This window comes from Helianthus annuus, chromosome 1, assembly GCF_002127325.2.
Source record: "Helianthus annuus cultivar XRQ/B chromosome 1, HanXRQr2.0-SUNRISE, whole genome shotgun sequence".
In the NCBI taxonomy this organism is placed as follows: domain Eukaryota; kingdom Viridiplantae; phylum Streptophyta; class Magnoliopsida; order Asterales; family Asteraceae; genus Helianthus; species Helianthus annuus.
The window spans coordinates 59,996,419-60,022,034 of record NC_035433.2 but is presented as its reverse complement, the minus strand read 5'-3'; the positions used below and the strand labels follow the sequence as shown (position 1 = coordinate 60,022,034).

Here is a 25,616-nt window from a genome sequence, read left to right as displayed (position 1 = left end):
TTATTCAACCCGTGTAATACACGGGGTTCTAATCTAGTAAATGAGATAAGTGAAAAAACTATTTAATGTTTTACAAAATTACCCTTTGTTCTTTTTCTTCTTAATTAAATTTTCTTTTCAAACGAACCTTCCTGTGAATTATATAAAGTTTTATATAGTTTTCTATGATATTTGGTAAAATATATTATCCAAACCCAACTACCCAAGCCACGCCTTGAAAACTGAGTTGTAAGTTACTATAATTTATTGTCTACACATACACGTTGCAACAACTTATTTAAAGTTGTATATATTTAAAATAGTTCTCACAGGACCACAAATTTTGATTTAAATGAACCAACAGTAAAATAAATGAGAAAATGAGTTTACACGATCGGACATATGTTTTTTTATTCTTTTCTTTTTTGAACGGCCAACAAAAAATTTTATTCATCAAACTAGCAAGATGCTAGACACCAAATTTACATAACAACACCAAACAATAACCAAGACAACTACAACCGTGAAGACTACTACATTACATTAATACTTTAAAATTTCGCCATTCCTCCCATGACCAAGAAGATGATCCCGAGCGATTTTTAATCCAGTGATACGCCATTGATTTAGTTTCTTCAACAACCTTATTAATGTTAGGAGATTCCCGTCCAAATAAAATTCCGTTCCGCATTCTCCAAACACCCCAGATAACCACCTGTGCGATGGCATTGAGAACCATTTTTTTCTTATTCGAGCCGCTAACGAAAACATGAGCATCTAAGATATCCTTAAGACTAAATGCATACGTGGGGGAAATCCTGCACCACTGAGAAATGATAGACCAAATTGTCTGAGTAAACTGGCACGAAACAAACACATGATCACACGTTTCTTCATAGACTTCGCAAAACAAGCACCGTTTGTCAGCAATGTAAATATTCCTCGCAGCCAATGCAACTCGGGTAGGTAACCTTTCCGAAACGGCACGCCAAGATACAATCCCCACCTTTTTCGGTACAAGCTTATTCCATCGAAACAAGTAATCCGGAACTGATCTTGATACTTTAGCGGAGATATTCTTAATACTGGCCACCGAGAAATCTTCTGACTTATCATATTTCCAAACCCATTTATCAGGACCGGAGCATATATCAAAATCGCAAATAAGAAGCGATATATCTAGCAGCTCCAGATTTTCGCTTACTGATGCAACTGGCCGGTTCCAACACCAAGAAAAATTAACCGAATCCTCGCCCCATGAGACCCGATCTACAATGCTACAGTTTTTATTTGTTTCAAGAGCGAATAATAATGGAAAACTGACACATAAGGGCTGTTCCCCGATCCAGGTATCCAGCCAAAAAGCTGCCTTCAAACCACTACCCACTCGACACCAAATAGCATTAAAAAGGTTAATCCCAACCTGATTAAGATGCTCACTAATACCAATAATTTGTTTCCATGGACCAGGAATAGATAACTTAGCTGGAATAGGAACCCAGGATCTATTATTATGGTGGATGGACCATACCACTCTTCGCCATAAACCGTCTTTATCCGTTTTGAAGCGCCACCACCATTTTGAGAGCATGGCTAGATTTGCGTCACGAAGAGAACCAAAACCTAAACCACCATATTCCATTGGCGCAATAACCTTTTCCCAAGCCATCCAACTCATATAAGAGTTATCATCCGAACCACCCCAAAAGAACACCCTCCGCAACCTTTCCAAGATGTCTAGGACTTTTGACGGGGCTTTATATAAGGAGAAGAAATAAGTTGGCAAGGAATTCAGAACCGATTTAACCATTGTAATTCTACCCCCATAAGAGAGATTTTTCGCTTTCCAAATTGACAGTCTATTTTTGAAAACATCGATAACCGGCTTCCAATTTCGGATAAGATTCATATTAGAACCTACCACCAAACCTAGGTGCTTGAAAGGGAAGGATCCTTTTATACAACCCAAGTCATGCGCCATAAGATTAACCCCAATATCATTTACCCCAACCCCATACACCGAACATTTAGAGAGATTAACTTTCAGACCTGAGACAAGGTGGAAGCATCTCAGAATTCTTCGCAAATTAAGAGCATTTTCTCTCGACCATTCACCAAGAAACACAACGTCATCCGCATACATCAGGTGGGATAAAATAGGACCATTAGAAGTACAACGTAAACCTTTGAATATACCTTCTGTCACAGCCTTTTTCATGATGCCAGAAAGCGCCTCCATGGCAATAACAAACAAGAAAGGTGACAGCGGATCTCCTTGCCGTAACCCCCGTGTGCACTCAAATTCCATCGTAGGAGAGCCATTTACAAGTACCGACGCCCGTGACGAGACGAGAGTAGCCATTATCCAGCCCCTCCACAGCACCGGAAAGTTCATTTGGGACATAATTGAGTCAAGATAATTCCAATTGAGGGAGTCATAGGCTTTATGAATGTCTATTTTAAAAATCATACCCAATTTTTTTGTTTTCTTCATCCAAGCTATAACTTCATTTAGGATAAGAGGGCCATCAGTAATGTTCCTTCCAGCCAGAAAAGCCGACTGTTCCTCCGACACTAGATTCCCAACAACCTTTTTAAGACGATTCACCAACACTTTTGAGATAGCTTTATTCACCACCCCAATTAAACTAATAGGGCGGAAATTGGCAGGAGAAGTTGGGTCTTTAATTTTAGGAATCAAGGCGATGAACGAAGACGAACAACATCTACTTATCGACCCCTTCGAGTGAAATTCCTGAAAAATTTTTAAAAAATCCCCTTGGAATAGATCCCAGTGACATTTAATGAATTTGAAATTGAATCCATCCGGACCTGGGGCCCGGTCACCAGCACAACCCCAAATAGCATCTTTAATTTCCGAAAGAGAAAATGGCTCAGTTAGCATATCAGCTTCAGCCGCCGACAATGACACCATGTCATGGCACATAATGGGTGGCCGAGCATCCATAGGTTCCATAAACTGGGTTGCAAAGAATTCATAGAAGGATTCTTTAACAACAATCGGATCCGTGCTCCACTCCCCGTTGACCATTAAGCCATTAATACGATTATTACTCAGATTTGCATTGATTACATTATGGAAATACGCAGTGTTCTCATCTCCTTCAATGGCCCACCTAGACCGGGATTTTTGTTTAGCATCCATTTGGGCCTTACGATCCGAATCCATGATAAAATTAATACATTCAGCCCTTTCTTCCAACTCCGCATCCACCAAAAGCCTTGACTCCGCTAAACGTTCCAATTGTTGGACCCGAGATTTCTTTTCTGAGTATACCCCATTAGATTTCACTTTCTCCAAATTTAACCAAGCTTTAATATTATTTTTTAACCATCTCAGCTTGACTGAGAGAGCCATATCAGCTGGGCCATTAAACACAAATCTTTGACACACCTGCCGCACCCGGTCGGAAAAACCAGGCATCTCCATCCAAGAATTAAAGCATCTAAACGGAATATGACCATAGTCCGAGGGGGTAGTAGATAAAAGAATAGGACGATGATCCGACATATCCCGGTTTAGAGCCGTAACCGAAGCCGTAGGCCAACGTTCCATAAACCCCAAACAGACCAAAAACCTATCCAGTTTGCTTAATTTATCCCCGCGATCCGAAATATAAGTGAAATTACCTCCCCCCATATGATACTCACATAGGCCCGCAGACAAGATAAAATTATTAAACGAATCCGCATTCGATGCTATAAATTCAGAATTAAGTCTCTCTGAATCACTTCTGACATCATTAAAATCCCCCATTAATACCCATAGGCCTTGCATAGAATTCTTTATTACCACCAACTTGTTCCAGATTTGCCTTCTTACGGAAGCGTCATTTGAAGCATATACATTAACTAAATTAATTCTGCAACCAGACGGGTAAAGCGAACCGGAAAGAACCAAGAAGAAACGATCTTTAATCACATTATCACAATTAAAAATCGCCGGATTCCATAGGCATGCAAGCCCCCCCGATCTCCCCACTGAATTTACTACTTCCAGGCTATATGCCGACCGACCCCAGAACCCATTGAACATAAAATGCGAAGCAGAATCAATCTTTGTTTCTTGAATAGCCAAAAAATGAACACCATATGTAGATTTAATCCCCCTGACCCAATCAACTTTCCGGGAATCCCGGATCCCCCTCAAATTTACAGATAGGAAATTCATTAAATACCTGTGTAGACACCTTCTCCTAGAATCAAATTCCTGGTATCTTCCTCAAATCCTTGAAGGTTGATACCCACCTCAGCGGCAGTCTCAATCGTACGAGCAACTTCCTCGGTAACATCGTCAGCAACCGGGACATCCAGATCTGGATTAACTGATCCTGGAGCATTCGGTTCCGGATTCGGTACTGGGACCTCCAATCCACCATGTCTAAAATTAGATGATGTCTCATGGTTACCCGAATCAGCTGGGGAAGATGGTCGGTTTAGGTCAAACAATGTGTCTCCTGTTGATTCATGACAGAAACCCCTAACTGGCGGGCCCTCCATAGATTCCGAAGAAGGTGGGCTGCGGAGATTTCTATTTCTTTTGCCAAGCCCAACTATTGGTGTTGGCCCATCATGATCCACCTGGTCCGTTAGTGGGTTACCTCTTTCCACAAAAGTAGTATTGTCACCCAATACCTCAGCCGTCATTCCTGTTACCCCATTATTAAAATAATTAGAATCCCTAGGCATAGAACATTCCCCATGCACTTCTCCTGCTTTTTCATGCAAACCCATATTAACGTCACTTTTTTCTATACCCACCGACGCTTCGATATTTGGGACGGACGGCTGATCAGAGGACTGGAAGGGTGACTGTCGAGTTTCCTTAACCGGAGATTTGATTACCACTGACGGCGACCGGATTTCGCCGTCCTCTATGTCATTCTCCATATTCCGATTTTCCACATTTGTTCCACCCGATTCACCAGCGGCTTCTCTAACCGGGTTATCCACCATCATGGCCACCGAATTCTCCTCTTCCAGATCCGGTTTCCATGCATCCACATCTTCGACCACCCAAACCACATATCTTCTATTTTCCCAATTGATCACCACCGTTTCCTCGATCCTCTTACCAAGTGGAACCAGAACCAGAGTTGAACCTTCCGAGTTGTCCGAATCGACCCATGTAGTTGTACATTCCCCTTCTAAAGTGTCGGATTGGATGCACAAGATGATACTCTTGTATATTCCCCTAGTGTAGTTGTACATTTGACTTTGGTCAAGACTGACGTCCAAACTCCAAAGAAATTACATTCATCAACCAGCTAACCATTACTAGTGCTCTAGCAGTGGCTACAGGTATTTAAGTTTCATCTTTGGTGGACTCGGGTGAGTTTTCCTCTCCAGATCTCAAGTTCAAGTCTGGGTGATAAAGGTTTCTCATTGAGGGGTTTAAATTGGGGATCTATTGTGCGAGGGGGCTCTCTAGCGCGGACCCGGTTTAGACAACATATGCTAGACCTCCCGACATTCGCGAATAATTCACACATTTCAGAAAAAAAAAATCAACTAGTAGCTTGGGTCAACGGTTAAATAACTTATCCTTTTATCAAGTTGTACAATTTATATTTCATTTTTTAAAGTTTTATATTGATTCGATAAAAGAATAACATCATTCACTCTATTAGTAGAAGTGTTAACTTGGTTACATTTTGTGGTTTGAACTTCATGTGTTAACTTACAGAAATAGGTTAAACACCCCCTCTCGGTATCACAATGTTGGATGCACAGCTATTAGTAGTCTAGTACTAGCTATCATGTCAATTTATTAGTCAATACCATATATTAAGTATACGGTATACTACGGGTGTTCATCGAATCGAATATCGAACTTTCGAATTATTCGAATAATTTTTATTTTTTCTTGAATTCGTATTCGATTCGAATTCGATTAAAACCTACCGAATTCGATTCGAATTCGTATTCGAATAAAAAACCCAATTCGTATTCGATTCGTATTTGCTTAAAAATTGGAATTCGAATCGAATTCGAATAAATTCGATTTAATTCAGATTCTTTAAAAACATGTAAAAAACTTTCAAAATGAAACATATATTTTAAGGCATCCATAAAGCACGATATCAAATTAAAAAGTTCCAAATAAAGTACCACAAGTCTAAAATTCACAACGAGAAGTTGAGAATAACCACTTCACATTACAAGTTAATATTTTAACTCTTAGAAATCTATTGATAAATTTGTTACTTAGGTTTTAGTTATGGGCCTGTAGTGGGTTTGGTAATGGGTAATTTTAATACTTGGAAAAAAATTTGAAAATAATTTATAGTATAGCCTAATAAAAGTTATATATGTATTATATTTAAAAATAATAAATAAAAATGTATAATTTTTATTCGAATTTCTAATCGAATCGAATTTGAAATTATAAATTCGTATTCGATTTACTTGACTCGAATTGAATCGAATTCGAATTCGAATTCTTATAATCGAAACGAATTCTTGATAATCGAATCGAATTTAAACGAATTTCGAATTTTTCGAATTCGAAACGAATTCTGCACACTCCTACGGTATACCTGACCATACATACCTTATTTGGGTATACACCAACAAGTCTATAATATCAAAGTAATAACGGGTTGATTAGTAATACATATGGTCAGTGGTGGAGGTTCTTGGTTGGTCGTGCCTAGGGGTGTTCAGAAAAAACCGTAATCAAATAGAAATCGTAAACCGAGCCGTAGCCGTAACCAAATAAACCGATCCGAATAACGAATTCGGTTTTTGGTTTGGTTTCTAACCGAAACCGAATTGTGAATATGGTTTTTGGTTCGGTTTATGGATCCACGTTTTATTTTATTTGGTTTATTCGGTTTATTTGGATAACCAAATAAACCATTTAAGTTAATTAATTATTAAATAAAAATAATAATATTTTATAAATCATATACAATTTATTAGCCCAAAATAGTTATTTTTTTATGCAGCCCAAAATACCAAATGTAAATCTAAAAGCCCAACTCAAACCCACTCATTTCTAAAATAATAAAATAATAGAACTTCTTCAGACCTTCAGTATGAAACTAGGGTTACTACATGTTTGAAGATTATTTATATTTTGTGTCATTAGACATGTTAACTATTTATAGTTTCTATGATCTATGTTTTGAAACCTTAACTTTGTGGTTGTGTCTACGACTACTTTATGGTTGTGTTTGTTTTATTTCGCAATGAAACTTTCTTGTATTCATATGTTGTTAGGTGTAAATTAGTTGCGCTGTTGGGAAGTTGGAACACAAACATAAATATAAATTAGGAAAAAAAAGTAGTTAGGCACAATTTGGTTAGATTTGGTTTCTAACCGTAACCAAACCGAATTGAATTTGGTTTGGTTTGGATCGGTTTGCATATTCCTTATTTGGTTTGGTTTTTGGTTTGGGGTAAAAAATTTGAAAACCGAATAAACCAAATAAACCATAAACCGAACCGATGAACACCCCCCGGCTCCCCCTAATTTTTCGCTCGTAGTGTTAGTTTTATCAAAAATTTCTGAATTTTTTTAGTGTATAATATTGGATTTTCAAGAGTCTGGTCTTACTAATTTTTCGTTCAAACTCTGTCACTGTATGTAGTGTTCGTATAACCTCTCCCTTAAACATATACATACCCTAAATAAGATCTTATGAAACAAATAGTTTAAAAGTTTTAATAGTTATGAGTGATGTAATAACGTTGCATGTCGATATGGACACTATTCGAATATTGACTATTGAGTAAAATATACAACCATAATGAGAATTAAAAAAAATATATATTAAAAAAATGGTTAAATAGACGAACTAGCCATTGACTTTTAGCACTACATGGTTTATTGGGAACGGGGCGTCCCGTTATGGGGTGATCTGTTGTGAATCGTTATTTCACAACTCAACAGGTAATACAAATAAGGTATGAAATTAGATAGGTTTCTATTAATTCTCTGAACGATTACAAATAAGGATGGAAAGTAATACAAGATAACTGATAGAGAGGGAGATGAGAAGCTTAGAGTTCACACAGAGTAGGAGATGGGAAGAAGAAACCAAACATTCTACAATACTCATTCATAGGGTTGAGATCCTGTACAAACAGTGCTTATTATAAGAACCGTAAGAACAGATCTGAACCATTGATAATTTAAATCAAAGGTTGATATTGATTATAAATAAAACCCTTATAATTAAAAATTACTACTAACAAATTAGGGGTACTTTTGTAAAATTGCTAGTCATTTGACCATTTTCCATTAAATACAAATTCCACCAAGAGTTTTTAAATTAAAATAACTTTTATATACTTCATTATTTTTTTAAAAAAAATATATCATAAAATCAAGTATTTTTTTATCTTTAATATGAGTACCATATTGCTATACTTTTTTTGTATTTATAAAAGTGATTTTTAAAAAAGTTAACAAAAGGTGTTTTATAATTGTGCTGATAACGTGTTGATTATGTGTTAATTACAAAATAATACAAACAAACACCAAAGGTAGATATAATCAGCACATCTGGTGTGCTGATAATAGAGAACGATTGAGGATGTTGTGCTAATATCGTTTATGTTGATAATGGAGAACGATTGAGGACGATGTGCTGATAATGAAAAACGATTAAGGATGTTATGCTAATTATATAGTGTTGTGCTGATTATATTTTTTGTAATTATTTTTAATTAGTTATAAATAAATATGGTCAAAAGGTCTAAATTACCCCTAAACTAATTGTTTATTGATGGACACTTGTCAATTATGTGTTGGTTCTTACGGTTCTTACAAACTTAAGTGTTTGTATTTGATCCCATTCCCTCATTCATATCCCTATTTGTTATTGTTATCGTGCTTATAACTATGCTGCTCCTTCACAAATATGTGGGCCTTTTACTAACACTGGAGTGGGCCTGGTGGTGTCTATTTGGGTTGGGTCAATTGCGTTCATAACATGATCTACCACGCGTTATAAGCGTGGAACATCGCCGCCGCCAGTGATGATTACGCGTGGATCCTAAAACGCGTTGAACGTTTCACGCGTTGAAAACTTGATGCAATTCAGTTTTTTTTTTTTTGAATGATTTTGATAGTGTGTGGTGAGTGATGGGCATTTCTATTAAAATCCATCACTAATATATCAAGATATAAATCGGTTGCATAATTAACCCAAGTGATTTACCCCGTACAAGACAAGACTGGGTATTAATGTATTATTGATTTAGATATGAACCTTTGCTCATTATGTGATCGAGAAAAGGAACCTGAAGACACATATTGGTTTCATGCATCATTTTGGCTTGTATGTGTGTGTGTGTGTGGGGGGGGGGGGGGGGAGTGGTTGGTGTACTATGGCTCAACATAAAAGGTGTTCACAGTATCTGGTCGGAATAGTTGGAATGTATAAGGTATTAATGTGTATGCATTAGTAGCGCCCCGTTAGCTTCGCCACATTAGGAATGGATTTCTGTCACCAGACTCCAACGTAGTCGTAACCATTTGTATATGTAAGGACGAGAGCATTAGAGACTATACTCTATGCACTCACAACACTACCTACCTGTTGTTTAGACGTGTTCAAACATTTCAGAGTTTATGTCTAGATATGTGTTAAGTGCTTGTCCAAAGTCAAAGCTCCTAAGAGGGACAAAGGTCATTTGAATCCCAAATTCCGAAGGATGACATCAATTGCCTAAGCCAGATCTCTATCAAGGTGTAGATCGTCTAGTGAGATAAGTCCTCCGGAGAAGGGCGAGGGTGAAACTTGAGCTTCAAAAAAAGTACAAGTTGTCCGCATACCGAGCTCTAGAGAAGAGTATGCTATGGACTTTGTTTATGATAAGAACCTAATTTGGAGCCTAATCTTCAGAGATTGACAGTTTTAACTTGCGTTTGTGTGGGGTTACCCTTCAATATGTTTTTCTGACGTGTCAAAGATGTTGAAGTTAGGTTTTGGCTTAGTCCTCAAAACATTATGCTACCTAGGTAGAGAATGGACAAAGATATAAGCTCGTTTCTACATACCATATTGAAAAGGAGGAGTCTTATTTTTCTTATAATAGTTTATTTTTAAATAGCGGAATGTTATTAGCAAAAGAAAAAGACAAGCAAGATGCTAGAATATTAGAACAACACAAATGTTGGGATTCTGCCCTATTTTTCATTCAAAGCGATTTATTCGTCATTAGTTCCTCTATAATTTTATTTGGCTGCAGATTAGTGTTGTTGAACTAATATTGCCGCTTGCATTGGTTTCTGACTTGTTTTGTTTCCATCGGCTTGAAATTGTATTCTTTATGTTGGTTCGTAGGTTTTGTGGGCCCTGTATGAGCGTAACTTGATGAGCAAGTTTGCTAAATCCTAAATTTTTTTTGAATGGCTAATTTTTTAGCACCAATTATATTTGAATCCTCACTATATGGAAAAATATTCTTATCCAACACCTTAATATTACTAGTCCATACACCCTTTAGTAATTATAAAAAATAGATTCATAATATTTAAAGTGAACACTGACAACATTCGAATTTAGGATTCGGCCTGTGGATTAAATATTCTCATAAATTGAACTCGTAATTTGTGTTAGATATTTTAGTGTAATCGGGGATTGACTTGGTGATCAAAACGAATAGTAATACATATCAAGCAAGTTAGGTGGTGCGGGAGTGCACGCTTGTTTGAGTTATTATAATTCGAAGTGTACGGGAGGAGCCCGTACTCTACGGGCGGAGCCCGTACTCTACGGGGATTCCAAGGGGGCAGCGCCCCTGAGAGCAGGGTCCAAGGGGCGGCAGCCCCTGGCGGGGTCCAAGGGGCAGAGCCCGTGGCTGGAGTCGAGCTGCTACTAATATTTTATGGAAAATGGCTTATTTTCGAAACATAAAAAATTGACAGTTTTATGTGGTAGACTGGTAGTTATGTCTTAATTTTGACATAACTGCAATGGCAGTTGGTGATCCCGAACCCCAATTTCGTAGACAGTTTTTCCTTGATCATTCTCTTCTGGTTCATTCAATTCACGCACAAAAAAAATATACCCTGGTTCAATTCTCGAAAATCAGAGTTGTATCCGATTGAATTATTCAGGTGAACCACGAAAATAATTTGATCTAAAAGTGACTACACGCCTCTCTGATCATCCGATAATCTGAAAATTTCCCAACAATTTGTAATACTCTAAATCCTAGTTAGTCTATATAAATACAATCTCAATAAAGTATAATTTAGTTGTCGTTTATGGACGTAAGTCACTTTAAACTAAACCACGTAAAACTTTATATTTGTTTATTGCTTTCGTGTTTTGAGTTCGTGTACGTACGTGCTTGATCCTTGTGACACTTTAAAATTCAGTTGGTTTGGAATCTATGACTTGCAAGCATCTACCATGATGTTTAGTAATTTCTTTTCTTTTGGCTACTTTTTCTCCCCTCTACTAATTTCTTTAGTAAAGTATATCGAATAATATTACTTAGTTTATAAGATGTTTATAAAAATTGAATTTGTAATAATTAAAAGAATACTAACATTCGAGTTTAGGACATGTTTGGTCTGTAGTAGATTGCTATTTTTTTTTTACAAGGAACTCGTAATTTGTAATACTTTTGATAAATCCACATCGATTGTTTTGTTGGTCTCATAAACAGTTCTCAACCTTAAATATTACTGAAGTGTTTTTCTTGCATTGGTACTGGATGAGAATTAATAGTTATGTGCGTCAGTAGCGGAGCCAACCCATTAATTTAGGGGTATCCTCGTATTTGTGTTAGGGGTATTCTTTGTATAAAACCGAAAAAAAACCTCGAAAAATACACTACGAATACGAGGTTGAGCCATAGTCGTGCTACCCTTTTTAATACATTAGTTCCGCCCTTAGATGTGTGCTAATCAAAAAAACATAAATGTAAGCTTTCGATGGACGAAAATAGTATAGAGGTTGGATGCTTGTAATTAGTGTTGTTCAATTCTATATGAGCCATTTCAACATTTTTTATTTATGAATATGATACCATGCATATAAATAACAATAACACGTGGTTTATTTTTTATTAAATAATCATTGCAAAATAATAATATTTTTTGGTTTGGAATCTTATAATGATTAATGGAATAATAAGTCCTGATTTTTGGACTTTGTTGGCTGGCAAAACTTAAAATATTGAGGCTCTCAGAGTCGGCCCTAAGAATTCGTGTATCCTGTTCGAGTTCGAAAAAATGTGCCTTTAGGCCTTAACGAAATTGGGTATTGGGCTCACTAAAGTTCTAAACCCACTGCCAAAGGGGTTAATAACTAATCTAAACCATAAGAATAGTTTTGTAAGGGGGCCTATGTTAGTGTTTGCATGTGTGTACCCTATTAAAAAAATATTTTACATATACATATCGATTTTTTTCTTAAAAAAACATGCCCCTCGAAATATCGAGCCCTGGCCGATGATCCTCCCGCCCACCCCTAAGGCCGGCCATGGCTCTCACTTGGTACAAAAGATGGCACAATTACATACACTACATTCTATTACTAGATATTAATATTTTCAACTTGTGCCATTTGAATGAACAAAAATCTAACGGACACAAAAGTTTCATTAAAGACATTTAGAACCCTTTCATTTTCTAATGTAGACGCCCATTAATGCAGCATTCTTCATAAGTTACACAAACATCTATATTTATACAATATTATATTATATTATAATTAAATTAAATTAAAATACAACTATTTAAGACAAAAAGGTAATTTTGACGTGATATTAAGACACGTTACGAAGATGTGAGATGTTAAAACGATACAATATATATTGGATTATAAAGTGAAAGCTTAAAATTTAATACACGAGAGATTAAGACGTGAGAATTTAAGATCATACAATAAACTGGGTTATAAAGTGAAGGTTTAAACTTAAATCCTCGATCATTCTAACATAAAGACCGATCACCCCCTTTCCTTCAATGTAACGCTTTTTTTAGGGTGGGTGATATGGGGGGTGGGGGAGTGGGGGTGGGGGTTTAGGTTTTTGGTGATGGTGGATGTTTAAGGTTTTTTTTTTTTTTTTTTTTTTTTTTTTTTTTTTTTTGTAGTGGGGTATTTTTGTGTAGTGGGTTTTTTTAGATTATTGGACGTTTGTCACTCTATAAATCCTTCTTACACTTCTTACAATTAGGATCCTTTGTATTTGATCCTAATCCACTCAAATTCTACTATATCAAACAAAATATAAAATGTTACGATATTTTGGATATTGTACGTAATAATACTATATTAAGTTCTTAACTACTATCTCAAACCATATTTGTATGCAAGACAAACATCTTTCCTTTTGTCACATACCTTATAAGTTAATAATATGCTCAACGTTAAGATTTAGTTATCCAAGTTTTTGTCTTGCACTTAGGGTGTTCGGTGTGGCTTTCGGTAAACCCACTTTACCGATTCGGTAAAGTGTGGCAAACCATTGCCAACCTTTTGCCACATGAAGTGTTTGACGAAATGGGTTTAAAATCGGTGAGGCTTTACCGATGCGGGAAAGGAGAAAGGAAAGAGAGAGGGGGGTGTGGGGTGGGGTCCATTCCAATCTCAACCAATCACATTTTTTTCCTTTTTTTTATTTAAAAAGTTTACCACTTCACCAAATGTTTAAACCATTGCCAACACTTTTCAGCAAAGTTTAAACATTTTTGACTGATTGACATGGCGCGCTCTAATTGGTCGGTTTTTTGGTTTACCACTCCAAAGTGTTTAACCACTCCTTACACCCTTATGGACCCTTAAACAAGAACTCTAATTTATTTTTTAGAGTTAATAGCCAAAATGGTCCCTGAGGTTTGCTCACTTTTACCACTTTAGTCCAAAACCCAATTTTTTTGCATCTGGGTCCCTGAGGTTTGCATTTTGTTGCCATTTTGGTCCAAAATTTAAAAACCCTATTTTTTAACTGTTGCAACCTCCTATTTTGTGTTTTAGTTCAGGGGCATTTTGGTCATTTTGCTTTTCATTTAATATTTTCTTAATTCAAAAATTAATATATATATATATATATATATATTAATATACACACATCAGATGCAGCAGTTCATCTTCATCATATTCTTCAGCACTCTCTCTCTCTTCTCTGAAATACCTCCACACCACCACCGCATCATCCCCACCACCACCACCATCCCACTGCCGCCAACACCACCACCACCATAATGAGAACCGACATCGGAAAACGACACCCATCTCTCTCTTTCTCTCTCCAAACACCCATCTCTCTCTCCTCTCTGTCGAACACCACCACCACCACCACCACCGTGATGAGAACCGGTGGAGCAGGTGAAGGATCTAGGTTGTTTAAAGGATCTAGGTTGTTTGCAGGTGGTTGGTGATTAGGGTTGTTTGCAGGTTGTTTGGGATTAGGGTTTCAGTGAGGGTGGTGATGGTGGAGACGGTGGGGGGATTGTGATGGTGGATGGGGTGGTGGGTTTAATAGTGGTGGTTTGCAGGTTCTTGGGATTAGGGTTTTCAGTAGGGGTGGTGGGTTGAATCGTGTTGGTTGCTGATTTGGGTTAGGGTTCCGGTGTTGGTTGCTGAATCGTGTTGTTGCAGGTTTGGGGTTAGGGTTCTGGTGTTGGTTGCTGAATCGTGTTGTTGCAGGTTTGAAGGTGGTTGTGGTGGTGTGTTGTTGGAGGTGGTGGGTGAAGGAGGGAGACAGAGAGATGGTGGTGGTGGTGGATTAATGGTGGTGGTGATGAAATTGGGTGCAGGTCTGATCAACCTGGGTTTCTTGTCGCCGGCGTGAGGAGGTGGCGGAGGTGGCGGTGGTGGCGGTGGTGGCGGCAGAGAGGAGTAGAGGGAGAGAGAGAGAGGTGGTGGTAGGTTTATTATTTTTAATTAATAATTAGTTATAATAAAATGAAAATGACCATTTTACCCATATGCAAAAGGATAAAACTTGAGTTTTTTTTTTGAGAAATCTGAGCAGATTTCATTTTTGGACTAAAATGGCAAAAAAATGCAAACCTCGGGGACCCAGATGTAAAAAATTTGGGTTTTAGACTAAAATGGCAAAAGTGAGCAAACCTCAGGGACCATTTTGGCTATTAACTCTATTTTTTATATACATCACAAAATAAAAGTTGTTGAAATGATCATATACAATGTACACAAACTAATAATAATAATAATAATAATAATAATAATAATAATAATAATAATAATAATAATAATAATAATAATTTACGAATTTTCCTCCCCGCTTTTCAATTTCCCGACTATATATTCTTAGGGTGTATTAGGCACACTGGGTGAAAGGGGAAGAGGGGAAATTTACCTCGCGGGAACACTGCCGCCAACCCTTTCACCCACCCAAAAACCCAAACAATCGGGGATTGTTTACCGGTAAGTGAAGAGGTTAGAGAGAGTGTTAATGGTGGGCCCTACTCTCTTCCGCCAAATCACACTTTTATCTTTATTATTTCTTTTAAAAAGATTTGTTTGGGTGGAGTGTTGCCAATGTTTCAGTGCAAAGTGAGAAGTGGAGAAGGGGGTTAACATGACAAAGTAGAATTGACTAGGGTGGAGAGGGAACTACTCCAACGGGTGGAGCGCCCCTTACACCCTTAACATTAACCTTTATAAACAAGCGTCATGAAAATTCTATCCAAACTTAATTGATTATGTTCCTTTTTTACACCCAAAGGTGAAGTTAAGGGTATTAAATAATTTCCTTGATATAAGGTGAAGTGAAATAGAGAAAAGTTTCAAGGATAGAAAAGTAAGCATGATACGAGCGAAAGTTTCAAGGATAGAAAAATAAGTATGGTACGGGCAAAAGTTTCAAGGATAGAAAAGTAAGCATACTTAGTATGGAAGCTCTCATGTATTCGTGCAAAAGTTTCAAGGATAGAAAAGTAAGTATGGTACGAGCGATGGCGCATCGATATACATGTATAATGGCTAAATCAAAATGTTCGAAACTAGAAGGACTACAATGGGAAAAAAATGTTATTTCTTGGACTAGTGATGTCCAAAGCAAAATATTGAAAAAACTTGTGAAATTTACTCCAAGTAACAAATTAAAAAAAAAAAAAAAAAAGTTGGTGTGGGTAGGAACAGTCCACGAAACAGCATTGACCCAATGGTGGCTGAGCTGTTCACACCTTGAAAAATTCCTAATTTCATCGTCTTCTTCAACCCCTCCAACTTGTTTGTCCCCTTTGTGATTCGCTCTTTGATCATCATCTATCAAGCTTCAATTTTTTTCACAATTCTTCATAAAATCCTGCTTTTAAAACCCCAATCTCATCAATCAAGACTTTCAACTTTCAAGATCTGATCGATCCAACATAAATTCAATCTTTTTCATAAATTCTTCAAATTTCAATAAACCCATTTCAAGAATCTGTTTCTTGATCATCCCTTTTGACCCACTTCAATCTTTTTCATAAATTCTTAAAATTTCAGTATACCCATTTCAAGAATCTGTTTCTTGATCAACCCTTTTGACCCAATTCAATCTTTTTTTTTTTTTCATAAAGTCTTCAAATTTCTGATAACCCATTTCAAGAATCTGTTTCTTGATCAGAATATTAAATGGGTAATTGCTGTGCTGTACCCTCTACCACAGATAACGATTTCGAAAACAAAAAGGGTAAAAACAAGCCCAACCCATTTGCTCTAGACAACGGTGGGTCAATCCCATCTGGAAATGGGTATAAACCATATGTTTTAGAAAACCCAACTGGGAATCAAATAGAACAAACATATGTTCTTGGTAGAGAATTGGGTAGGGGTGAATTTGGGGTTACTTATTTGTGTACTGATAAGTCAACTGGTGAGGTTTACGCGTGTAAATCGATATCGAAAAAGAAGTTAAGGACTCGGGTTGATGTGGAAGATGTTAGGAGGGAGGTTGAGATTATGAAGCATATGCCACCTCACCCTAATATTGTGAGTTTGAAGGATACTTATGAAGATGATAGTGCTGTTCATTTGGTTATGGAGTTGTGTGAGGGTGGAGAGTTGTTTGATCGGATCGTTGCGAGAGGTCATTACACCGAACGCGCGGCTGCGGGTGTTACCAAAACCATTGTTGAGGTTATTCAGGTGAAAAGTTTACTTGATTTTGTTACATAATTTGATGTTAATATATAAGACATGAATATGATTAGTTTTTTTACAAACTATAACTACATTTGTGGTTTTGCATACAGGTTACTTGACTTGATAATTCTCTGATCTGTGATAAATCTACTTAATTGTTTTACCAAATAAAAAAATGAAATATATTGTGTTCTTAATTATGTTAAGAACCATTTCTACTTAATTGTTTTACCAAAAAAAAAAAAAGAAATATATTGTGTTCTTCATTATGTTATGAACCATTTCTTTGCTTTCCAATGAGATAAGGAAGATCTTGATGTTTATATAACTACCATTTTTTTACAAAAAAAAAAAATGTATGAAATATGATAAATTTACTTAATTGTTTCGCAAAATAGAAAATTTATGCTACTCCTTTGTGGGCATTGTGTTCTTGATTATGCTAAGAATTGAATCGTTGTTTTCCATCAGTAAAGGAAGATCTTGTTGTTTGTTTGAAAATCATTCTCTATAAGTGTTTTATTTGAAATTATATTAATTTACGTTAGTTGCTTTACAAATTCGTAAACTTTATGTTTACTCCTTTGTCGGCTTTGTGTGTCCTTCATTAAGAAACAACCATATCTTTGTTTTATAGTAAGCAAATGAAGATTTTGTCTTTTTAACAGCCGTTCTTTATAAGCTTCTGATTGAATTATTATGATAAATTCACTTAATTGTTTTGAAAAAAAAAAACAAAAATTACGTTACCCCTTTTTGGGCATTGTCTTCTTGATTATGTTACTCTAAATTAATATTTTTATTTGGATTTTCTTTTAATTTTATTTCAGATGTGCCACAAGCATGGTGTTATGCACCGTGATCTTAAACCCGAAAACTTCTTGTTTGAAAACAAGAAAGAAACAGCAGCCTTAAAGGCTATCGATTTTGGGTTATCTGTTTTCTTCAAACCAGGTAAGCATGATTGCAACTAACGACAATCATATGGAACATTTGTTTTACTTATAATATATTTTGCATTTATTAAATTTTGTTGTTTTTTTTTACAATTCTCCAGGTGAAAGGTTCAATGAGATTGTAGGTAGTCCATACTACATGGCTCCCGAGGTCCTAAAAAGAAATTATGGCCCAGAAGTTGATGTATGGAGTGCTGGTGTGATCCTATACATATTGCTTTGTGGTGTCCCGCCGTTTTGGGCAGGTTGGTTTTTTAATTCGTTATATTAAATTACGGGTGGAAAAATGGGTGGGTCGGGTAAGAACAAGTAACTGTAAATACGGATCAAAATGGGGTTTGGTTGGGTTGGGTTGGCTAACCCATACCCCTTGTCCCTTTTTCTCCAATTATGTAAATTGGAATGTATCCCATATTTTGTCCCTTTTTTTCAATTAAATGTGATTACAAAACTCTTCTTTTTTTTTTTTTTTTTTTTTTTTTTTTTTTTTTTTAATAAAGAGATTCTTGAGGTCGCTTTTAATACATTCCAATTTAAAAGCTTACTTGTTAGGGATAAATATAACCTAAATCAGCCCTCTTCTAGCTAAACGAGTTTGATAAATGGTTAAAATGGGTTCGGTTTGGAACCGGTTACCATAAATATAGATCAAACCGGTTCGGGTTAGACTAACCCATATTTTGTCCTTTCTTTAATAATTTGTTAAGATATTAAATGTGATCACTAATTTAATGTTTTTAAAATACTAATCGTTTTGTATTTGTTAAAAACTTAAAATGCACTTGACTTCACTTTCTACACATTCCAATTTGTAATAATTTTAAAGTTTATTCACTTGGCGCAGCTTAGGCTACCCCCGAGGCGGCCCCCCCCCCCCCCCCGAACTTATTGATGTGTAGTGTTATGAATAGTACTTTCGTATAGGTATATACGTTGCCGCCCCCCCGGTTTCAGAAAAATTGTGTGTGTGTGTGTTGGGGGGGCGTGGCTTCGCCAATGCTTATAATTGTCACCTAATGCATGCTTTATTCAGATGAACAAAAAGTACCAAATTCATCCAAAATTCAACATTCCTTTTCTTAGCAACATTTAATTTGTAACCGTAAAAGTATATTGATAGCATTGCTTTTGGTCCACTATATGCTTTTATTTTATTCACTATTGTAGGGTATTTTAACTATTACACATTTAAGCAATTTCATTAAAGTTTATGCAGGGAGTAGTAACTAACTAATTACATCTTTTAAAATATGGTCTGTTTTTTTACTGCAGAAACTGAGCAAGGAGTTGCACAGGCAATCATTCGATCTGTTGTAGATTTTAAAAGAGATCCTTGGCCCAAAGTTTCCGATAGTGCAAAGGATCTTGTTAAAAAGATGCTAAATCCTGACCCGAAATTGCGTCTCACTGCTCAAGAAGTTCTTGGTAATCTTAAAACCCTTACCTTTTGGTTCATGGGTTTAAATGGGCAAGCCAAAATGGGTTGTTTATGGGTCAGAATCGGGTCGATATGGGTCAACAGAACTCCGAGTTAGAACGGGTTGAATCGTGACTGATTTGGTTGACTCGAAAAAGTTTTTCAATGCCAGTTTCTCATTGTTTTATAAACCGCGCGCGGAGTATAATTTCAAAAATATTATTATTGCAATGATAATCTAAATTAAGAGGTTTGATGCGTTAAAAGTACAATATTTGGTGGACTTGCGACCCGTTTTCTTTTAAACTGCTCGTTTTAAATTCTTTCTGCTTGACCTGTTAAAGGTTAAAAAAAGCTCGGTTGACCCATTCATGAGTGAATCGGTCAGAATTGACACCTCTACTATTTACGATTGTGTTATCCTTTTTTATGTGCTTTAAAAAAAGTTCAAAACTTTAATCTTTATTTCTTATTACAGATCATCCATGGATACAAAACGCCAAAAAGGCTCCAAATGTTTCTTTAGGTGAAACCGTTAAAGCAAGACTCAAGCAATTCTCAGTGATGAACAAGCTCAAGAAAAGAGCGTTAAGGGTACTTTAAAACTTCAAAATCTTACTTTTTTTGTGGGTGTTATACGGATTTTTTTTTATAATTATTAATTATATTTACAGGTGATTGCGGAGCATTTATCGGCTGAGGAAGTGGCAGGAATAAAACAAGGATTTGATTTGATGGATACTAGCAAACAAGGAAAGATAAACATCGCTGAGTTGAAAGCCGGTTTGCAAAAGCTCGGCCAACAAATACCAGATGCAGATCTTCAGATACTTATGGATGCTGTAAGTTATATGTTTTAGCGTGTTACTGATTTTATATTATTAGATTGTGGCGAAAATGGGTGGGTTGGCTAACGGGTTTGGGTCAAAACAAGTAGCTTTTTAGGACCGTCAACTTGAATCAGGTCAGAATGGTATTTTTAGCTATTTTAATAATTAACTAGTGGGTTACCACCTGCACTCCATAGCGGGTTCGAAATGTAGATAAAATAAGCAAATCGTGAGAGTTAAAGTTGTTTGATGTTTTAGTTAAGGGGCTAAACATGTCATTATTAAAGCTGAGCGACTAAAGTAGTTTATGATTAGAGTTTAGGGGCTAAAGTTGTTTTAGTTAAGGGGCTAAACATGTCATTATTAAAGTTGAGAGGCTAAAGTTGTTTATTATTAAAGTTGAGGGGCTAAAGTTGTTTTAGTTAAGGGCTAAACATGTTGTTGTTAAAGTTGAGGGGCTAAATTTGTTTATTATTAAAGTTGAGGGGTTAAAGTTGTTTGAAGTTTACAAAATAGCATACATATAGTTAGAGGTGTACAAAAAAACTGGTTTTAGAACCGAAACCGGGAAAAAAACCGAAACCGGTTTTTTTTAACCGGTTTTTTAATAACCGGTCTTGTTTTATAACCGAACCGCCGGTTGGTGACCGGTTACTATTGTTGATCCGAAAAAACGGTTAATGACCGAAACCGGTATTAAGAAAACCGGTTAAAACCGGTCCCAACCGGTTACATCGGTTACTGTTTTGGACTTGAAAAACCGGTTAGTAACCGAAACCGGTTATTAAAAAAACCGGTTTTTGTTTTGAACGAAAAAAACCGGTCCGGTTAATAACCGTAACCGGTTTTCAAAAAAAAAACCGATTTGTACACCTCTACATATAGTATATTATATAATTATTAACTTGTTAATTATGATTATATAAACTTTATTATTATTACCTATTTACCATGATAATTAATATATATTTTTTTTCAAGCGAAGCAATTTAGGGATAATACATAACCCTTTCTCTTTTTAGCTTTTTTTTTCAAATCAACACGTTTGCGAGAAAACTAAATGAGCCGAAAATGTGACCACTAGAATCTTTATGTTGGAAAATATTGTGATAGACTAATAATGTTCAATCTTGTAGAAGGCATTTAATAATTTAAAATCAAATGTTGGATGAAAGAGATTAATAAAATATGTTTCTACAGGGAGACGTTGACAAAGACGGATACTTAAACTATGGAGAATTTGTTGCAATTTCCGTTCACTTGAGAAAAATGGGCAATGATGATCATCTTAAAGACGCTTTTGCATTTTTCGATCAAAATAAAAGTGGATATATTGAGATTGAAGAGCTAAGAGAAGCCTTATCCGATGAACTTGAACCCAACAATGAAGAAGTCATTGCTGCCATTATTCATGATGTTGATACTGATAAGGTTTGTCTAGTCTAATCTTATCATTTTCGCGTATTTTATCACCTTTTATTGTTTTATTTTTGTTGGATGGAAAAATAAATAAATTCAACGGTTTTTTTTTTTTTTTTTTTTTTTTGTAGGATGGAAAAATAAGTTTCGAGGAATTCACAGCAATGATGAAAGCAGGGACGGATTGGAGGAAGGCCTCTAGACAATACTCACGAGAACGTTACAATAATCTTAGCTTGAAGTTATTCAAAGACGGATCGATGAACTTAAACGGATAATTAGGGAAGCCAAACACATATTTCTGGTAACCATAACTTCTAATATTATTGTTGTTATTATTGGGCATTTTCTGTTCTTGTAATATGTTGTTGGGGGTTTATTCATTTCATTTAATGAGTGGTATTGTGGGGAGTAAACTATAGGGATTTTTCGGGTGTAAATATTTATCTTGCGTATGTGATCTGTGCAATGTACACAAAATTTGAGTTGCAAGTTAATATTTTGGTGTTTTTTTTTCTTTTGTTAATTGTGTATGTGTTTTTTTTTTTAATTTGTAATTGTTGTAGATCGTACATTTTCTTTATATGTATAAGTACGTAGCATATGCATCACACCGTTTGTGACTATTTATTATATTCAAGTATATGTCAATGATGTCGGGTTGAATAGGTGAACATGAAAACTACCTATAAATTTATTCGTGTAAAAAGAAGAAACTCTTAACTCGGACAGTCGGACACACTTCAAATCATGTCGCGTTCATGTTTCAAGACGACCGGTAATGTTCAATTTGTGAGGTAACTTGGTAACAATTCAAAAAAGAGATGGCCCCGGCTAAAATGAACATTTCTTTTGTATTTGGTCTTTAGTTCACAAACTTGGGTTTATATAACAAGCTGAATATGATTGAAAAATACGAGGAAGTAATGATGAGTAAGAACTAAAAATTGCTCGAAATAAGTAGTTTAATAGGAAAATTAATAATAAGAGGAAGAACTAAAAATCAAGATATTAAATTTAAATGTTAACAGATTTTAAATAACTCATATAAACTTTCTTATAAACCTTTAAAGTTAGAAAGTTAACAGGCCAGCCCGTTTATTAAACATGTTGCATTTGTGTTGACAAATTTAATAAACGAATTATATTGGCCAACCTAAAAACCGATTCATTTTGGGTTGTGTTCGTGTCATGTTTAAAGTTGTAAGAGTTGTTCGTGCTACTTGTGGCAAGATGGTTGGGTTGGGTAAGGAGTCAAAACAGTTTTGGGTTTAAACGAATTGTTTTCTAGCACGTTACACAATAAAAAAATAACCCACCGACAAAAATTATCAGAAGAAAACTGAATAAAACAATATAGAAGGTTACATGCATCGGAAATAGACATCAAAGCATGTTCTTGTTTTGCCGATTTTAAGTTTAACTAGTAAGTTTGAAACAAGATACAGTACCGTAACTTTACTCATTTTAAGTTATAGGGTAAAGTTCTTGTACAAATAATCTTAACATACTAAACATACAAATTGAAGGAAAACTCAAAAAGACAAGGTGGCATTTTTGTAATTATCAATAACTATCAAAGTTACTCTATAAATATACCTAAAAAAACCTAACCACTCCCCCCACCCCAAAAAAAACCTACCCCCCCACCCCCCAAAAACCTAAAAAAACCTAACCCCCCCCCCCCACCCCTCAAAAACCTAAAAAAAAACCTAACCCCCCCCCCCCCCCCAAACCCCCAAAAACCTAAAAAAAACCTAACCCCCCCCCCCCAAGCTAAAATGCTAAAAACTAAACCCCCCAAAAAACCTAAAAAAATCTAAAAAAATAAAAAAAAACACACAAATTATTTTATTTTATTTTTTTAACATTTTTTATTAAAAAATCGCTACTTTTAGTAGCAGCCAAAAAAAAAATTTTTTTTTTTTTTTTTTTGCTAACGAAATGTAGCGATTTTTTAATAAAAAAATGTTAAAAAAAAAATTGTGTTTTTTTAGGTATTTTTGGTTGTAACTTTGATAGTTGGTGGTAATTACAAAAATACCACCTTGTCTTTTTGGGGTTTTCCTTCAATTTGTATGTTTAGTATGTTAAGATTATTTGTATTTGATCTTTTGCCTTAAGTTATATTCCTTGGTTCATTCAAAGCCGCACGTAAACGACTCATCTTCCCTGCTTCTCCATCGCCGCTCTTGGAATATTGTTCATTCACCGGAGATCGCCACAGATGGTAAGTGTTGGTAGCGGCGACAGTTGGAAGCATGGGCGGTACTGGAAGCTCGGGGTAGTGGCGGCCGTCGGAAGCATGGGTGGCTACCCGAGGCTCAGGGTAGTGGATGGTACGTGGTGTGGCTATCGGAAGCTTGTGCCGGTGAACTGTGACGTGGTGTTTTGATATGATCTGGACATAAAATATCAGCCAAACCCAAGCAATCAGTTCATCCTAACCCACGTTTAATTTTAACTAATCTCAATACAATTCATCCTGACCCATTGTCGTCTGACCTAGAATGACCCAACATGTCATTTACAAAGACCCATCTTGACCTAAACTTGGTTGTCCGGGTTGAATTTGTCAGGCCTAGCCAGAATGTATATACAATGTAGCATGTTATCATTGAACGGTCCTGCATGTAACATTTTTTTTGAACGGCAAGGAACGACGTGCCAACCACCGTGACACCGGGCGCTATGTCCAAGTTCGACTACTTGACCACTGCCAGCCCCTTGGCTCTCCCAGATGCACGAAAACCCGACCTCCACCCGCCCGAAGGCACGACAGTGGAATAATCGGTAAAACCTCGCCTCCCATCCAAGACGAACCGGCGCCACCCGTATTCGCCCTTCACCTGGATTCCGCAGAAAATAATGGGGAGAGTGAGAGTCGAACCTGGGTCATAAGGAGCATCAAGTCTTTCCCAAACTACCCCACCACTACCTCATTGGCCCCTGTATGTAACAGTTAAAAACTTACCTCGTAACGAAGCGTGGGTGCTTTTATATATATATATACATACAATTTATGTATGCTTTTTTTATTGTCTGAAGGTTTGAATTATGTTATCGCCTTCTATTGTCGACTCCGCCACAACGCACGGATTTCCCAATAAATATATATAAAAGATATTCCTCTAATAAAACCTATAACGAAACACACTCATTCTCTAGATTTTCCTTCAAGGCCATGGGGTATGGGGCTTGGGTTGGGGGAAAACGCCCAAGGCACCACCCCGGGTGTGCTTGGGTTGGGGCGTGGCCCCTTAGGGCTTGGGTTTCAAGCCAGGCGTGGGGCGGGGGACGAAGGTGACATGGCGGTTTGTGAATGGCCAAAAGAAAAGATCCGTTGGGCTAGCCGTTGGCCAACGGCTATATTTAAAAAAAAAAATCTTCCATTTTTTCACTATAAAACTCACTTTTACTTCCATTTTTTACCACATTCAACCACATCTTCTATACATCTTCAATGCTCCTACTACAAAACGAAAAAATGCATCATTACAACCGTCCTTTTGACCCGAGCAACCAGTATGGATTCCAAGAAGGCGTGCTCAAAATCAAATGGCATCGCCTTCAGCTGGGAGTTCTGACTCGCGTAGGGGATACAGTGACCAGTTGGATGACATTTCATGCAAGTTGGATACATTCAACGTATTCCAACAATAAAGGGCCGATATACAAAGGAGCAAAAAGCTAGAGATGCCCTGAAACAAAGACGGGATGATTTGAAAATTCTATCCCAGCCGATTGATCACCTACAGGGTGACGACCCAACATGTCATTTACAAAGACCCATCTTGACCTAAACTTGGTTGTCCGGGTTGAATTTGTCAGGCCTAGCCAGAATGTATATACAATGTAGCATGTTATCATTGAACCGTCCTGCATGTAACATTTTTTTTTGAACGGCAAGGAACGACGTGCCAACCAC

At 36.5% G+C, this 25,616-nt stretch overlaps 1 protein-coding gene across 1 annotated transcript; it reads left to right on the top strand.

Annotated features, from left to right (window-relative positions):
• The first annotated feature begins 16,081 nt into the window (after positions 1-16,081).
• Positions 16,082-22,214, top strand: LOC110867206 (calcium-dependent protein kinase 7). Its single transcript, XM_035976717.1, has 8 exons — positions 16,082-17,069; positions 17,897-18,020; positions 18,124-18,267; positions 19,295-19,447; positions 19,918-20,033; positions 20,114-20,281; positions 21,470-21,700; positions 21,820-22,214. Exons 1-8 carry the CDS (start codon positions 16,557-16,559, stop codon positions 21,964-21,966), a joined length of 1,596 nt encoding a protein of 531 aa, XP_035832610.1. The 5' UTR covers positions 16,082-16,556; the 3' UTR covers positions 21,967-22,214.
• The last annotated feature ends 3,402 nt before the right edge of the window (positions 22,215-25,616 follow it).

Bases quoted from the DNA above. Each gene is read 5' to 3' on its own strand.
- LOC110867206 (XM_035976717.1), top strand. From the start codon at position 16,557: ATGGGTAATTGCTGTGCTGTACCCTCTACCACAGATAACGATTTCGAA. The intron at 17,070-17,896 runs GTGAAAAGTTTA...ATTTTATTTCAG, and splicing joins CCATTGTTGAGGTTATTCAG to ATGTGCCACAAGCATGGTGT. The intron at 20,034-20,113 runs GTACTTTAAAAC...TTATATTTACAG, and splicing joins TCAAGAAAAGAGCGTTAAGG to GTGATTGCGGAGCATTTATC.